The following is an 18,919-nucleotide window of genomic DNA, read 5'->3' on the forward strand; positions in this document are numbered from 1 at the left end:
CTTTGATGTCAGAAAAGACAATGAGCATCGTTTTTACTTTGGATTTGCTCATTCTTTCATTTTTTGGGCGAGGAGACGCCGGCGTGTGCCACTCGGAAGATTGCCTCTTTGTCTCGGGATCATACTCAGAGATCCATGATTCGTCACCTGTGATTACGTTATTCAAAAACTTTCACACATGTTCAAATTTTCTTGGCACAATTCCACTCGCCGCAATTTCTGGTCGTCAGTGAGCACTTTTGGGACAATCTTCGCGCACACCTTGCGCATGTTCAAATGATCCGTCACAATTTCATGAACCACAGTTTTTGGTAAATTTAACATCTGGGCAATTAAACGAATACTTAGTCGACGGTCTGAGTTCAAAACTTCGCGTACACGAGTCATATTGTCGGTGTTTGTCGAAGTCGAAGGTCTTCCAGCACGGTCTTCATCGGCGACCTCTTCCCGGCCCTCCGAAAAGGCCTTGTGCCACCGAAACACACCACTTCTTGCTAAAGCATCATCTGGGTAAGCCTGCTTGATCATATCAAACGTCTCTGTCGCAGATTTACCGAGTTTAACACAGAATTTAATCGCGTACCTCTGCTCTAACGAACGCTGCATTTTCGGCTTGCACCACTCACAGAAACACGTCGCGCGAAAAAGCCTGTCCTGACTCTCCGTGTGCTCGGAGACAACTGACCAGCCGCTCGTTCGTTAGATGGAACGCCCTCTACCGGATCCAGTCGGTGCGCGCACGCTCCGATGTACAGTCATTGCGGAATAAAATCAGTCCTATTACTTCCCGGACAAACCCGATATATTTATATATATATATATATATATATATATATATATATATATATATATATATATATATATATATATATATATATATATATATATATATAGCCTGTTTATTTCAAGAATGACAAAACGCAAAATTCCTAACTTTTCAAGATAAGCGTTTAAAGATTCGAAACGCAATAAAAACAAATGGGCGCAAGAACGACAGAAAGTGCTATCTACCGCCCAATTTTGGAAACATATCTGTGAAATTTGTGATGACAGAGATAGACATCAAGATTAGCTTTTATTTTCGACCCATAAGTCAATAAGGACGATTTTTGAGTTATGTCGTTTTTGAAATAAACAAGCTATATATATATATATATATATATATATATATATATATATATATATATATAGGGTGTTTCAAAACAACACCGACAACGTTTGGGAGGTGATTCCGGACACCAGGATAAGCCAGCCAACCTGGATAAACAAATGCTTCCTTTCGGAGTTATGGACTGCCAAAACCATGAAAAAATGAACTTTGAAGGTCCGTAGCTCCAAAACAATGGAACCTACTGTAATCGGGTCAAGACTTCACTAAAGAACTAATATGTGCGCTATCCAAAAACATGTTTCAAAATCCGAAGGTACTCAGGCAACAATTCTTATAGAGGGAGTTTGGCTACGGACATTTAATTTGGAGTACTCACCAATTACCACCATGAAAATATTGTAGAAGTACCACTGGATTCTGAAACTTTGATATTTGCATAGGGCACACAGTAATTCCTAAGTGAAGTCTTGACCCGACTACGGTAGGTCCAAGTATTGGAGCTATGGATCTTTAAAATTCATTTTTTCATATTTTCGGCAGCCTATAACTCCTAAAGGAAACATTTGTGCACCCAGGTTGGTCTATACTATGGTCTTATCTTGGTGTCAGGAATCACCTCCCAAACGTTGTTGGTGTTGTTTTTGAAACACCCTGTATATATATAAGAAATATAATTAGACACATCATCTGCAGTACCTCTCAGATATCGATTCAAGTGTCGTATTGTGTTCTTTAGAGAGGAGTACTTCGGACACACAGCGGCAAAATTCTCCCGTCAAAATAAGGTTCACAGTAGATCCTGACAAAGCTCCGGAGTGTTCGAAATTTTTGAGCAGTAGCACTCATATATAATGTTGCCATTTCTGAACAAACTAGAGCAGTAACTGACATTTTTTTTTTTTAATGTTCTCTGTGTTTTAGCTCATGCATGTCGTTTTTCTCTAAGTTCTATTTGAATTGTTCAGATAATTTTCCTTAATGTCCACTCAGAAAGACGGATATACAGGTATATAGTTTTACATTACAAAATGCTTACATTGACAGAACACCTCACACAAACTTGCAACATTCACAGACTGCTTTTGTGAAACACCAAAACAAAAACGAACTTTAGTAATCTTCCAAAAATGAGAATTAATATATAACATACAATGTTTCCAATATTGTTATTTTTCAATTAAAAATATTGAATTATTAAGATATTGCTAGTAGTTTAAATATTGAAGAACATAGTATTGGACGATGAATACTTGTGTTATCAAACACTTAAACTATTTTTTAAAATGTAATAGCAACTTTGGATAATTCCTAAAGCACACTGAGGGAGGGGAAGCTTAATTTTAGTCTAGAAATTCCGTAGACGCGAAATTTGACTTAATTTTGTATCTCACACAATCTTTTATATGGTTTGATGTCACTGATTGGATCCTCTTTCTATAGCCGTGTAGAAGATTTCAATATTATTACGTTGCAATTTTTCTCTATAACACATGAATATATCTAGAAGAAAGATCGAAGTAGGTGTTCAGTATAAAAATAATATATCTATAGGATGTAGCGAAATTCTTTTGCTACGTCTCCATAAAATCACCATGTACATTTCTCATGTGAATATATGCAAAATAAATTTCTCTCTCGTATTTTATTGGTACAGTGAAATCTGTCTATGTTGGCCACCATCAGTTCCATTGAGAAGTTGCCAACTTAGACGGGTGGCCAGTTTACAGAAAATAAGTGGATTGGTGTATTTTTTTAGAATATGATTTCTAGTGTTACTTGATTGTAAAATTTTAATAAGCAATGGCATGACAGCTGTGTTTAAATAATGTACATAGTGTATTTATTCTTTTATTCTTTTTGGCACATATGCACATTCTAATTTTGTAGTTAACACTCTTGTTAATGAGCTAAGAGTGTTTCCCTCGGAGCAAAAGATGTTCTGAGATAATCTTAAGGGAATTCATATCTCAAAACCTCCGCTTCCTTTTGACAAGCAGCCAATAGTTGACAATTGAGATGGTTAACTTTGACCTTGAGAATTTTCCGGAATTACTAAAGCTCCCCACTGATGTAAGGAGTCGATATGACTCATGGTTTTACCAAAACAGACAGAGTAAACAAATACAGATACATACAACCATTTTCTGAATTCCTGTACGTGCTTTTTCGTATTCACTCTTCCTTCACCAGCCCTTTATCAGGGTAACCACTGACCTCCGGGAACAAATCATGGGAATCCATGCTTCTTTGTCCCCAATCACAAATACAGAACTTCTGCCTCCCATATGGAAATACGAAAAAGTTTAGAAAAATAACAAAACTGTATTTTACGTGGCCAAGATACACAGGTAAATTTATCATTATCGTTATAGGGTAAACAGTGCTTTGCGACCAACACCCAAGATAGACAGATGGCCAACTTACAGAGTAATAAGTAACGAATATCTTACGAGAAAATGCAGGTTCAAGACAAATCAGGCCAAGATGAGCAGGTGACTACCTTCGAGAGGTGACCAAGTGGATAGGTTTTACTGTAATATGTTTCTAAATCATTTTGTAAAGTGACTCTGCTCTTAAAGTTAGTATGTACATAGATATTCTTATGACTTATTTTATATTTTTTTTTTCTAGGCACGAGAGAAACATGACATAGAGTTAAATTGGGACCGCCAGGTGGAAGCACTGCTGGCTGATGGTTATAATGTCCACTATGGAGCGCGCTCAATTAAGCATGAAGTTGAGCGTCGTGTAGTCAACCAGTTGGCAGCCGCACATGAGCAAGGGTATATCGGCCGAGGTTCCACGGTGCAGTTGGCCGTTGAAAAAGTTGGTCAGATTGATCCAAAGGAAGAAGTTCGTCCCTCAAATGAAGAAGAGCCGCAAGTGATTAAACTACGCGTAAGAGCACGTGGAAGGAAGGACTTCGTAGTTATTGGTGATCCATTGAAAAACTTATCACATCATAACGAAAACTTCCTATTTTAACCGATTAGTCTTACTCGCATGATTGTACATACATCTTACAACGAAGTATTAATGTTGTAAATATAGCGCTACAAATAATAATAATAATGTATTATAAAATAACGTACTTAAAATAAATTTATTCTGCCAGAACTTTTCAGTATTAGATCAAGTCATTTCCTAAATTCGTATATTTTTTGCCCCTCTTCTCCCTAAAGTTCTGTAAATTCATTGTCAATAGGAACTCAGAGAATAAGAAGTAACAATGTAAGTATCTGATTCCATTTGGACCAAAAAAAGAAAGAAAGAAAATGCTAAGAAATATTGATTCCTTTCTCGATGGAATTATTACATATATTTAAGAAGAAAACGGTTGGAAATTGAAATTTGTGTAAATAACACATGTTCCTCGATATACAAATAGTACCAATACAATAGAAAGCATCAACGTGTAAATCATTGGTACACACCCGTTCACAGAAAGCTGGAAACTCGTTCAGAAACTAAGTCCGAAAAAGTGAGCCTAGATCCGTCACAATTCCCGCAGATCTATACACAGGGAATTGCATGTTCCCGCCGTTCTTTATATAGACACTAGCTGCAAACCGTACTGTCATCCGAGCGATGTGAAAATGTAAAAACAAAATCAAACTACTTATTTCTGAGATTAATATTGATTGCACACTTCATGCACAGTTCCAATATGCAAAAACAATCAATATTTTAAGTAGAAATTACAGAAAAAGACCGAAAATAACTATTTAAAACTTCAAGTGTCAACCTGCGCTTGGAGCGATACAATTATTAATATTATAACGCATTTCCTTCTAAGTGCTTCCGTAGCCAAACGGGTTTAGTAATGTTGATTGAAATTTCTGAAGCGAAGGGCGACGGTTCGAGCCTCCGTGCGGAAAGTTCGTTTTTATTTCTTCCTTTTTTTTTAATATATGGGAACATTGTTATAAATATAAATTTCTACTTTGAAGTGCTTTGAAAAACAATCGGACGAACTGTCACTTTTCAAATCTCTGTTACATTTACTAGCCCGCCATTTCCATAATTTATGTATGAAAACGTTAACACAGACGGCAAAAATGTAAATTACTCATGTTCCTGATATATATATATATATATATATATATATATATATATATATATATATATATGTGTGTGTGTGTGTGTGTCACACAATTCTGTAACACACACATATTGAAATGCTGAACTACGAATGCGAATGCGAATGCGAAATGCGAATGTGAAAAATGCTGAACTACGAAAACATGACGTATGCCTTGTCGCTGTAGACGAGTTTCTCCACTTTGTAAGACTACGAGTAACGAAATCACCTACAGCCTAACAGCTGCAATTGATTCATTAGTCATTTCTCATCGTGGTCAGAATGTTCGCGAGCAGCTTACTGCTCTTGTTGAATACGGTGGTATGAGTGTGAGACAAGCTAGCGAACGGCTTGGTGTTCCCTGTTCTACAGCATATACTTGGTGGAAGAAATACTCAGAAACAGGTAACGTGTCTAGAAAACCTGGCACTGGCCTTCAAAGGGTTTCAACCCCACAACAAGATCGGGTCTTAGTTGACGTAAGACGTCGCAATCCTTTCATGTCATCCCGGCAGTTAGTGATAGCGTCTCGTTTTCCTGGCTTCTTCCTCACCACTCGGCGACGCCTTAAAGATGCAGGGCTTCACGCATATCGAGCCGCGTGTAAGGAGCAATTGACGGATAGTCATAAAGTTGATCGACTAGCATTTGCTGAGGCAAATATTGGTCGTAACTGGGATCATGTAATCTTCACATACGAAAAGATATTCTCTTCAGCAAATGATGGTCCTCCACTTGTGTATAGATCTACAGGAAAACGTTACGATCCGCAGTACATGCACAGAACGCATCGCATGGGGCATGTTACTATTCACTGCTGGGGATGGCTGTGTAAGGATACAGTTGGTGAATTACACCGTATAGAAGCCAGAAGTATCTGGATATTGTGCAGTATTTCTTGCTCCCCGCTGCGAGAAATTTATTTGAAGACGGCATTGTAGAAGTTCAACAAGATCATAGCTCAATACATAATTCCCATCTAGTTCAAGCCTGGTTTCAAGAGAAACCCAATGTTGAGCTAGTCGACTGGGTTCCAAGAGGATCTGACTTGAACCCAATGGAAAATCTATGGGCGAAAGTTACAAGAATACTACACGAAAATTGGCCTGATCCTCCACCAAGGACAGCTGACGCACTTTGGGAGCTAGTTTCTGACGCGTGGGAAGAAATAGCACAGGGACATCAATATGTCGCTAGCTTGATTAACTCATTACCAAGAAGATTAAGATGCGTCATCGAAGCTAACGGCGATTGTACGAGATATAAATACCTGAATAAAGATTTGTCTTCATATCCAGGTGACCTTCGAGGTCTTTCAAGAGCTCACTAAGTTTTTCCATTTTTCCTTTAATATTGCTTTCATTGGGACGTTTGCGTTTGGTCGGAATCTGCAATATATATTTATTTCTGCTTCTTTGTTTACCCTACACAGATAGTCCAGTGGTTAGCACTGTGCCTTTGGTGTTGGGGGTACCGGGTTCTATTCCCGCTGGGAGAGGCTTGTGTTTTTTACCTATCTGTGATAATTCTGTGTTCGTGCCCCTGTTGTTAAAGAGGTACTGCTGAAACTATACAACCGAGTAAAACAATAAAAAAAAAAAAAAAAAAAAAAATCAGTTACTGAGGAACGTTCGGTAAGTCAGTTTTGTTTTAATATCTAATGCTTAGCGCGTTCGTTGTTGGGTCTTATAATCGCGGGTTCAATTCCCGTTAAGGGTCCATTAAAATTTTACTTGAACTAGAATTTATTTGCATGAATCACCCGTCTTCTTTAGCCTAAAGGACTTAAACGTTGAGAAAAGCGTATGGTAAAAATGAAATAAATAAGACAGTAATAATGCTATTAATCTGTATCTATCTACATATGATATAAATGAAAAAGACGTCGTCTATCAGAACAAAAAATGGCTTAACCGTTTGAAATGTTTTTTATTAACACTTTCACCTATCTCTGACTCATGGGCACCCGAAGGAGGCAGGGTGGGCCGCCCTCTGACTCACGAAATGTGTACAAACAGAAATACCAAACATAATATATAGCAACCATGAAGATAGCCCCTTCTAGAACATTTTAGGGTGCCATGCGCGGACTGGCTTGTTGTCATGCCATTTTTATTAAAATGCGTATCCTAACAGAGGAGAAGAGTTAAAATTTATGCCAAAAATTAAATATCTCACATTTATGAGATGAAACTTGACCCCATGCCGTTAACGTCGCCAATATCTAGTGGCCCACTTGCCAGTAGATGTCGATCGTCGATATAGCAACGCATCGAAAGATTGCCGCTAGTGTGTCCCTAGCGGCAGGGTTTCGTAGAGTCGAAACAGACATCTAGAGTAGGGGTGTTGCAGTTACCACCACGTAGTGGCGATGACGTCTTTTCGGTCCGTCTTTCGATTCGTCGCGGAGAATCTGCGAAGGGACCGAAACGACTTATCGCCAGTCATGTGCATGCGTTTATTATTATATATTTGTTTTTCCTGACGAATGTTCCTAAAGTGAGCTCCGGGGTCAAGAGTAACCCATGCTTCTGCATCACAAGGTTGCTGTTTCGCGCCATTCCGGGAGAACTTTATATATATTTTGTAAGTGCTTTTTAGACTCATCTCAATGTAAATGAATCATGAATATAGACTATTTAACATAGTTTGGTGGAGTAATTTTGTAATTCGTTGGCATTTCGTCGCGTCTCTGCCACCGGTGGCCACTGGTGGTATAATTTTCAAAACGGAAGTGGGGGCACCGCGGTTTATTGCAGTGAGGCCATCAATATTTGGCGAGAGGTCGCTAGTTATCCATCGACGGTCCACCGACGCTTACATCACGGGGTAACTCTAAATTAAACTTAATTAGGAAATCACTATAATTGCTATAAGAACTAGTTTTTGAACTTGGACTGTGTAATATTGGTCGTTTGAGGCAAACATTTCCTAAGTTCAACTTCGAGTATCTGTGGAAAACAGTAAACCAAAGATGATAGGTTCGAACCCACAATCCAACGTTCACAATCGAAAACCTTCTGTAAATCTGTAAATCTTTTCCTCTTTTAAGTGTAATAAGATATGTTGATCCGTTATTAACTGTACTGTAGAAACAATTCATCTTTGTAATACTTAAGGATAAAGTATTTCGAAATTATGTACACATGGGAGCACATGGTAGTTGCCTCAATCCAGCTATAATCAATGCCCTCAATTTTCTTCGTGCAGATCAAACCGATTTTCCTGCAAGCTGTTACACAACGACAATTAGTCTAGTTGTCTACGTGTCGAACTGCTGAGCCAAAGGACGAGGGATCGAATCTTGGAGATGGACATGAAAATTTTTATTACTTGCAGAATTATACATTTCACCCGTAATAAAATGAGCATTCAAACAGTTTGTGTTTCCGTGGAAAAGTAAGAATTAATTTCAAGTTAAACTTGTGAGCAGTGAGGCAAAACGAATTGGGCTCATGGTTGTCCGAATACCTGACGATTTGAATAAATCATACGACACGCCTTTAGTATGGAGTTAAAGAGCTTTCTCATACATATAAAGAAATCTCACTGACCTAAAATCCATTACGAAATAGGACCTACCAGAAGCTTCAACACCACGTCTGCGTCACTTCAGTGAACGCTGTATCGAAACTTCCTATATAAATTTCACTCACTTGACGTCTAGTCAGTCGACCGTACTTGGTTTGTTAGCTAACTATATTGAAGGGGTATAGACGAAAAATATGCAAAATCCATTTTTCAATTTTGTCAGGAAACGAAGAAAATGTGACACCCTTATGTTTCAGAATTGTTGAATTTTGGGGAGGGGGAGGGTAGATTTCACTCATCTGCTGTAAGTAGTGACTACTGCTGTTAACCATTGCTTACTTTCATTTTGCATTTACACATCCTATCCTCTTTCAAGTTCGGTTCCACATGCCATTCCATTTAGTTACATATATTCTGTTCGATTAAATACACATTCCTTAATCTCTTATAATATGTCCAAATTAACAAAACGGTTCTCTTGCTTTCTTTCTAATAATGATTATTTAGATTTCAAGAGAGTTAATTTTAAATAAACTTGTAACCAATTTGTTAATTACTACGAGCATTGAGTTCTTCCTCATTGTGTGTTAATATATATTCTTCAGTGTTTACATTCTAATAATAAGTATTTATGACAAAATTAGATATAATTGCAGTATACGAAGGTTAAGTGGCTAATAAAGCAGTTCAAGCCAATATCTTACTTCAATCTCTATCGTAGATTACAGTTATCGTTAAAAGAAATTGAATATTCGCATCCAAAATTGATTTTATCTAGGTAGGATAGATAGGGATGCGCACGAGACAAGATTTGAGGCCGTCTCGTCTCGTCAATATGCTGTAAAAGTGATGTCTCGACACGAAAAATTTATATTTTTCTATTTGAAGAGCTGTATCTCGACTCGAATTTTGTCAGGAAAGTTCTCAAATATTTAAATAAAAAAAGGAAGAAAAACTAACTTTCCGCACGGAGGCTCGAGCCGTCGACCTTCGTTTCAGAAATGTCAGTAGCAGTACTAAACCCGCTTGACCACAGACGCAACTTACAAGAGATTGTGTTATAATATTGATAATAGAATCGCTCCAAGCACAGGTTCCTACTTGGAGGTTTAAATATCCATTTTCTGTCGTTTTCAGCAATTTCTACTTAAGATAATGGTTGATTTTGCATATTGAAACTGTGCATGAAGTGTGCAATCAATATTAATCTCAGAAATAAGTAGTTTGATTTTGTTTTTACATTTTCACATCGCTCGGATGACAATACGGTTTGCAGCTAGTGTCTATATAAAGAACGGCGGGAACATGCAATTTTCTGTGTATAGATCTGCGGGAATTGTGACGGATCTAGGCTAACTTTTTCGGATTTAGTTTCTGAACGAGTTTCCAGCTGTTTGTGAACAGGTGTGTACAGTATGTGGGAAAACAAACAGTACTGAAATTCGCGTGTGAATGGCGCGCAGGTGCAATGTGGTATGAGTTGTGAGAGCCACATGTGTGCTCAGTTGTGTGTGGAGTAGCGTAGTGTGCAGTTGGCGCGAAGACTGTTACTCACAATAGAGGAGAAGGTGTTTATTGTCGAGCACTATTTCCACTCATACGGTGTTGGGGCAGCATCTCACTGCAACAGATGAGCTCGTATGTTTACTGTATTGCTATGGCATATGAAGATGAAGATTTCATCAGCAACATATGGTTCAGTGATGAAAACCTTGTATACCTTGATTGCTACATCAATTGACAGTTCCCGGCGGGAGCTCATGTTGTTCGGATTCCACGTTTAATCAGAAGGTCCACGTCTCATATAGCCTCGCTGCTCAAAGGGATGCTAAACTTAACTTCAACTCAACTCAACTCAATCGACAGTTGATTATTGACCCATTGTTGCATGATTTGCACTGTTTTTGCCGCACCAAAAATCTGTCGTCACAACAATTGAGGCAGCAAGACGGAGCTACTGTTCACACTGCAAGAGAGTCACTAGTCCTTCTACCCACGAGAGATTGGACATATCTTGATTTCCCGTGAAACGCATTTTCAATGTCCTTCCCACTCCCCTGACCTCACGACTTCACATGCCTTCATATGGGGTATGCTAAAGGAAGCAATTTTCCGAACAGATAACTCACTACCACTATACCGGAGTTAAGAGAAAAGATTCGGTCATTTGTGTTGTCGTTCCAGCAATCCGTGTTCACTAACATATTCATCAATCTACATGACAGCTAGAAGAATGTGTGCGACGTAGTGGCTAACATTTTGAACACATGATGTACAGACGCGATTCCTCTTAAATTTACAATATGAGTTGAGTAACATTTAGTTGACATCCATTTGATAACATTTCTTCATTAGTTGTACAAATAAACAAATGTCAACGATGTGATTTCAGTACTGTTTGCTTTGCCGCATACTGTATAAGAATATACAGATTGTTCCATTTTCCGGCAACATTTTTATGATATATATAAGAAGAGTTCGTATTACTGTGACCTAGAAACTTCGAAAATATTCATGGGATTAGAACTACTATATTGCGTCCGATGCTCTCCCATTGGGACCTCGGGCACAACGCCACGTGACTTATTCACTAGATTAACTAGAAGTGCCGAGCACAATAGCACGTGAGCTATCCACTAGACCAGTGAGGAGAGCCAAGCCACGATACTATTGAGTTATTTCTTAGACCAGTGAGGAGGACCGGGCACAAAGGCATGTGAGTTATCCACTAGATTAGCGCGAAGAGCAAGCACAAAGGCACGCGAGTTATCCACTAGACCAATGATGAGGGCCTGAACAAAGGCACGTGAATTAGCTATTAGATTAGCGAGAGGAGCTGGGCACAACAGGACATGAGTTATCCACTAGACATGTGAGATGAGGATTGCAAGAGACGGGAGTATGTATATATAGCAACTATACGTCAAGAAGTACACTACAGTCCCGTTTAATCGAATCTTAATTATCCAAATCTCTTTATTTAAAAAAAAAAAAAAAAAAAAAAAAAAAAAAAAAAAAAAAAAAAAAAAAAAGAGAAAGAAAAAAGAAACTTATTCGTGCACGACTTTATTTAAAGTCAGCAAAAACGAGTACAGTATTTGGTTTTTTCTAACAGTTATTTATCAAAGAGTAAGTTTATTGTTATGATTAGTTGGCTGTACTTACCCACTTTCTCATCTGCTTCAATTAGCACAATCTTGTACTGTAAAGGTCAAGATACACTTGCCAGTTGAAATTTATATTCAGTTTTGATATCTTACTGGCAGTGAGTGTTAGTTTTGTGGAGTTCTGTTTAGTAAGTAAATCAGTAAATCTTTTCTTATTATCGGCAGTGATTATGGTGGAAAAAGGGAAAGCGAGTTGTGTCAATGAAATGAAATGATATATATATATATAATAATAACTATATGAAATTTGTCGTTTATAATGTTCTATATAAAGTTATTTTGACAACAACGTCTTTTCACGCTGAAAATATATAGGTTGGATAAAAAGTAGTGGCAACACTTCTCACGTCGGAAGGCTGTCTCAGCGCTATCCATAGCTGATAAGGGAATGTGAGGCGACGAAATGTGGTGAGTGGTAACGACTGTGTTATCCAATCATAAGGAACAGTGCCGTAAAATAGAGAAACAAAGTGAAAGCGCTAAATAATATGTTTCGGAAAGACGAACAACATGCATGGATCAGGATTGAAGTGGCACGTGGGCGCAATGCACATGTTTTCACGGACTGCGTGACAACTTTTTCGCCAAAATGAAGCAACCATTAGCGGCAAGCACTATGACACAAGAGAAACCATCATCCGTGCGTATGACAGTCCTGCAGGACATTGACTAAGATTGATGCGTAAGATGAGTGACGCACTGGTGGTGTAAGGTGTCTTCCACATGTGTGACAGAAAGTGATAGAGATTGGTTTTACACAGCTTTAACATCGAAGGAATTTAACAGTCGTGTTTCTGTGCATAAAGTCAGGTATGAATTTACTTCTTATCAGCCCTTGTACATAAAATATATAGTGCTGTGTATCAAAAACCCTTTATTCCGGTTTAACCAATATTTCGTTCAACCGAAGCACCATTGATCTCATAAAATTTGGTTAAACGGGACTTTAGTGTATTCCATTAAAAAAAAAAAAAAAAAGTATTAAACTCTCGGTCCCCATTTCTTAAATCGTGCAATACTACTCTTATTACTGAACTATTTATTTACACAATGTGAACAAAATTGTTGAGTCGTTTCCAAAAAGAGCCTTTCTTATTTTTTTTAAAAGTGTAAACTACTTCGTGTATTTTTTTTTTCAGAACTGAATTATTCCACATTGTATATTTCTTAATCAACTGTTTATTTATTAAATATGTACAAAATCGTCTGAGTCGTGTTTAAGAAAATTGTCCGAAAAAAAAAAAACTCCTTTTGGACTAAATGGTATAACTAATCTTACAGTGCCAATGCATTTATTTCAGCAAAATTATTTTCGAAAGCAGTGCTCCTTCATGCTCGGTCGCTCAAAGTACGAAACATGATGAATACACTAAATTCACGTATTTATGAGTCCTTATTCAATATTAGTTTATATATTGGCCAAGACACTTGTAGTTTAACACACATGTAATTGGCCAACATAACTAAAACACAACTTGTAGTCTACCCAACCAACATTTGACAGAATATAAATCTGTATGATTTTTACTACTTTACTATTGTATCGTTTGCTATAATCATTAATTAATACACTTAAGTGTATTACACTAGAACGTATTTATTATTAATTTATAATTCACTGTACAGCGAACACACATTACACCACATGCGCTGTGCTGTCACAGACTATATCTTATTGCACACTGTCAGTGTGGCCAGAACCACTTGACAACTATTGCATGCATTACAACTATCCCGCCCCTAGGCGTACACATAATATGAAGTAATAAGTAAATTGAAACCTGATGAGTCTTACATTTAGGCATTGATAATAGTCTCAGTTCTTGTCATGATTACATCCATTCAAATTTAACTTAGGTTTCTGTGTTCTTATACAGGGTGTTAAAAACATTTGTCACAATAATTTGGGAATAAAGTCCTCACATCAAAATAATAATAATAATAATAATAAAAATAATCATATGTACCTGTGGTCGGGAGTGCATAGTCTCATAATTATAGGATGCCGAAAACATGAAAAATGAACTTTAAAGATCCATAGTTCCACTACTATAGGACCGATCGTAGTCGGGTCAAGACATCACTGAGAAACTACCATAAAGTAATTAAATTTCCATCTTTCAGAACCTCTGGTACTTGCACAATCACTTTTAGAGAGGCTGTTCGGGAGTACTTGATCACTCTTCACCTACCTCTCTAAAAATTGGTGTACAAGCACTGAAGCATTCTTAAACATGGATATTTGGATACTTCACATACTAGATCCTCAGTGATGGCTTGACCTGACTACGATAGGTCCCATAGTAATGGAGCTATGGACGTCGAAAATTCACTTGTTTCACGTTTTTCAGCACCCTGCAACTCCGAGACTATACACTTTTGAGCACAGGTCCATATTAACTTATTTTTCTTATTTTGATGCAAGGAATCTGTTTCCAAAATATTTTTTTGGACACATTTTTGTAACACCCTGTATACCACGATTCAAACAAATTTCTTTCAATATGTGATGCAGTTTTTTTATGTTTCTCTCATTGTGTGATTTTATATCCCTAGATGTTTGGGAACACATCGTTATTCGTACTTGGAATGAACGAAGGTGAAAGCAGTTGTGGTTGAAAGAATAAATGCATTGTAAGATTAGTTATATCTCTGAGTAAGAAAAATATGCGAGACTCTTTGTAATTCCCTTCTGGATTTTTTTTAAAACTTATACCATATTGTTGATAAAATGTTGATTTATGATATATAAACATAATCGTTAGTGCTATTTTTGAGAAATCTGCAATTTTTGATTTCCACTCTCCAGTAAATGACTTTTATTTTGGGGAATAGGAAGGAAATTCAAAAAATCTTAAGTTTAAAATTTGGTTTGGCTACGTTGAATGATATGGATCCTAGGCGAGTATACATTCATTTACATCAGTAACAGGCGGACAAAGACCCAAAAATTATTTGTTCGGTATGTAAGAACTATGAAACAAATAAATTCGTTGAAATATCGAGTTAATTTTTTTAACGATTACTATACTTTCTTTAATTATATTGTGTTCTTCATGCATCCGCAGAATTGCTACAATGTCTAAAACTAGTAACGGTATTGTTTTTAAGTTTCAGGTGTGCTGTGACATTGAGAGCTGTATAATCGAGAAGTATAACAAATAGAGCTCCGGATACTAGTGGGAAAAAAATCCTAGAACCACACTTTTGGGGCTCTTTCGAATTAGTGGTATGATGTCAATGGGCCGTACACATAGTAGGTTCATTCTTCGAATCGCCAATTCTGTCGGAAAATTATCTTCGCTTATTTGATGATAAAATGGTATCAGCATTTGCAGTCGGCGGGCTATCTTGAATGGTTTATGTAAGATGGATCACCACTCCATTATGTCTACATTGTACGCTGATAACATATTTCCCAGACGCTGGATTCAGAAAAGGAGACTTTCTACAGCTCGCTGATCTTAACAGAATGGATTTTGTTGTATTCCATTGAATACAAGAGCATCTTTCGTTCGGACAATGTACAGAAGTATTTGAGCAAACTACTTGTGTACATCTAAAATATTAGAACCAACAGGCGAAAAGAATCAATATTCTGGTGGAAGGAATATTTATAGGCAAATAATATACACTAACCATATTTCAGCTGAACAGCTACAAAATAAAGCTGAAGCTTTTATTAATTGGTTTAAAAAATATATTATACTGTATTTAATAATTCATAATACAGTATAATGCCTTTCTTGTGTGTACTGCTTCAACCTTTGCACCATTACGACCAGATATTGAAGTTTTTTGAAAGATTTTAAGTATTCGACAGTTCATCTTCCCTGAACTTCCGCATGGCACTATCACTGATGATTCCTATTAGGTTTACCACTGTTCGAAAGTTCACAACTGGAAGAGGACATGTTCCTCAGTACGAGTTCCACTGCTGTGACCTGGTGACCTGATTCTTATATTACCAGTAGTCGACGTTCACAATGCAGACTACCAGGTCTTGTAATAACCTATACCATAATCGACATAGGAAGTTGGAAGTATATGCTATAAAAATTAGGAATATGGATTATGTCTGGAAGTAGATAATGTTGCATCGTCATATTTAAGGAGATTCAAGGAAGCGTAGTAGAATGTTCGATAAATTGTGCTGAGAACGAGAGTGTGTACGGACATGACATATACTCCATACACATATTGGTTTAAGACAGTGGCGTGTGATGCTGGAGAACAAGTCATAAATGGCAAAACGCCTTCGCTAGAAGGACAAACTCCAAGGTAATATTAACCTTCTACGTGGTCTAACGGCTAGCGCTGGTGCCTTTGAGGCACCTTGTCCTGGTTTCGATTCTCGTTGGGAGATCAGAGAAAATTTAATTTCAAAATCATTCACTTTCATTAATCCCGTTTCTCTAACCATGTGACCTCAAACTAAAACAAAGAAAAGAAAAAAGGTAATATTTCCATACATACTTAAAATAAACATCATATGCGTGGGTTTTCTTGATGTTTTCCCGTTTCTTCCTCCCTTTTTACAATCATTAACTTTCAGTAGTCACCCGTTAACCCTAAATAGCATATTGGTTGTGCGTTGAATTGAATATTTATTTTCATTTTTACGTCTGCTCATCCAAAACTGCAGCTGATCGATTTTCAGTAACATCTGGAAATCACAGGAAATTTTCTTCCACCACCATTGTTACATAATGTAACAATGTTCATAGCTGCAAGTTATTTGCTATATTTGTGATTTTATCAAGTAATATTTTAACAAAGGAAGAACTGAAAAATTTCACTACCTATTTCGTAAAATATTATCTCTGTTATAGAACTCCTTGAGTCATTGTGAATTGTATTGGACGTTCCAGCTAAAGCTTTTCTGTTTGGTAAATGGATGGCAAAGTTTGAATCATATTCAATAGTTCAATGTAGTTGCTTTCGTTAAACACACGTGCTACCTTCTTCGTATCTTTTTAATGCTAATTCCTGCTTTGACAAAGGAAACCTGTGACACTAATCACATATTCTAATATTTCTTTTTCTTTCTTTTTTCTCTCTCTCTCTCTCTCTTTCGCCTAAAGGGTATACACGTAGGACGTTAAACTGAAATATTTCATTTTATTTCTCTTTTTTTTTCAGATTGTAATCATGTATATTTATCATAGCAATATTACTCACATTAATTAGGTAAAGACGCCTTTGAGACTGTTCATATAGTCCATTATCTAAATTATAACTAAGTATGCAATAACTGCAAATTTGGAGTAAAGCTACCAATCTTTATTGATCATTCATAGAATTTTTTAGTATATCAATTGTTTTCGTGAACGAGCATGACATGCAAATAGAATTGAATTTGGCATATCAGCGAGAAGCATAATGACCTTGAAAAATTGTATTCGCCTAACAAAACGAAAAGGGCTTCGTCCTATTTCTAGTGATGAAAATTCTATTTTCCATTGTTTAGTAGCTCAAGTGGCATAGCGTTGGCTTCGGATTCGGAAGGTCATGGGTTCGAATCCCGCTGCCGACCATCCTGACTGTGGTTTTCCAGGGTTTCCCTCAGTCCTACCAGGCAAATGCCAGGATGGTACCTACTAAAACAGGCCGTGGCCGATACCTTCCCAAATCCTTTCCATTGTTGTTGTTGTTGTAGTTGTTGTTGTTAGATATCCAGTGCAAAATGGCCTCCGAGCTGTATCTGGTGATTGTTAAATAAATAAATAAATTTACAATGAGAATTCGCGTGCCAAATGCTTTTTAATGTTAAATGTATATATGCAACTTTTTTGGGTGATTATTCCTCAATTGTATGCGCGATCGGGACACGTAACCTCCTACGATACGCAAGCGCGCGCTCTCGAATTACCTTGTCAAATTTGATCAAGAATGGTTCAGGCATTCCGGAGGACTATTCGGACAAACCAACGCCCAAGTTGAGTAAAGAGAACCTTCACTCCAATACTATGTTATCACTGATTTAAAAAAAAAAAAAAAAAAAAAAAAAAAAAAAAAAAAACTCATTCCTTGGTAGGAAAATAAATAAGGCAGATATTGTCATCGTGTTATGCATTTCGCAGATTACAATAAGTACTTTGGTGTATAGTGTAAGATTTTCTTTTGGTTTTAATTCTCTAAAGTGAAATTTTAAATATCCTGACAATTAAAATGACCCTACTTTATTATAAAATTCAGTGAACCAAAAAGACACAATTTCATCTCGATCAAACAGTGGCTGATTTAATTCTGTCATTGTGATTTTATGCAAAACAAAACCTCCGAATTCGTGAACTTCCAGTCCACCTCCGCCTAGCTCTTCCGTTGTCTTATTTGCAGAGATTTAACTAGGAGTATGGAAACCTACGACTTTCCGATTATTATTTTTTCAAAAAGTGTTAAAATATCACAGACAATGTTATAACAAAGGATGAAAAAAATTACTTTATTGCTTAGCAAAGTAAAATTACATAAATTAACTGGAGTACAGACAACAAAAGTGAATGTGGCGTGGCGCATGCTTGCAGTAAGCCAACGAGTGGAATTTTTACCTCTAGGAAATGCATTTTTTTTTAAAAAAAAATTTAAAACGATTTAGAATAAAGGAAATCTTGTTTAGAAACACAAAAAGGAGGGAACAGTCTGTTCTGCTGTTCCATGGAAGTATCGCCATTGGTTCAAGACTTCATAGACATTTTTTTATTACTCTCATAAAGGCTTTTAAGTTGTGTGAAATTGACAGCAATTGAATATCGAAGTTCAAAATTTCTTCTGTAATATTTCATTTCTTATTCATAATACAAAATACAGAGGGTGCATTTTAAAAAGTACATATACTGTTCTAAAAGTTCTTGTTTCTTTCTTTCTTTCTTTATTTATTTATTTATTTATTTATTTTTGCATTAGTAGTTACGTATTGTGGATTTAGAAAGTATAGATAGAGAAATCGAAACCGTTGTTTATTTCTCGCATGAAAATTTACTAGTTTTTTTTTTTTTTTTTTTTTTTTTTTTTTCTATCCAGTAGTTA

The 18,919-nt window shown here is 36.7% G+C and overlaps 1 protein-coding gene across 1 annotated transcript in view; it reads left to right on the top strand.

The window, feature by feature from the left end:
- The window catches only part of LOC145681152 (mitochondrial disaggregase-like), a 43,447-nt gene extending 39,219 nt beyond the window's left edge, over window positions 1-4,228 (top strand). The window contains exon 10 of the mRNA XM_081752596.1: window positions 3,743-4,228. Within this exon, the coding sequence (XP_081608722.1) occupies window positions 3,743-4,096 (354 nt within the window). The 3' untranslated portion in view covers window positions 4,097-4,228. The remainder of the gene's footprint in view (window positions 1-3,742) is intronic.
- The last annotated feature ends 14,691 nt before the right edge of the window (window positions 4,229-18,919 follow it).

This window comes from Thermobia domestica, chromosome 3, assembly GCF_964235325.1.
Source record: "Thermobia domestica chromosome 3, izTheDome1.hap1.1, whole genome shotgun sequence".
Lineage (NCBI taxonomy): Eukaryota > Metazoa > Arthropoda > Insecta > Zygentoma > Lepismatidae > Thermobia > Thermobia domestica.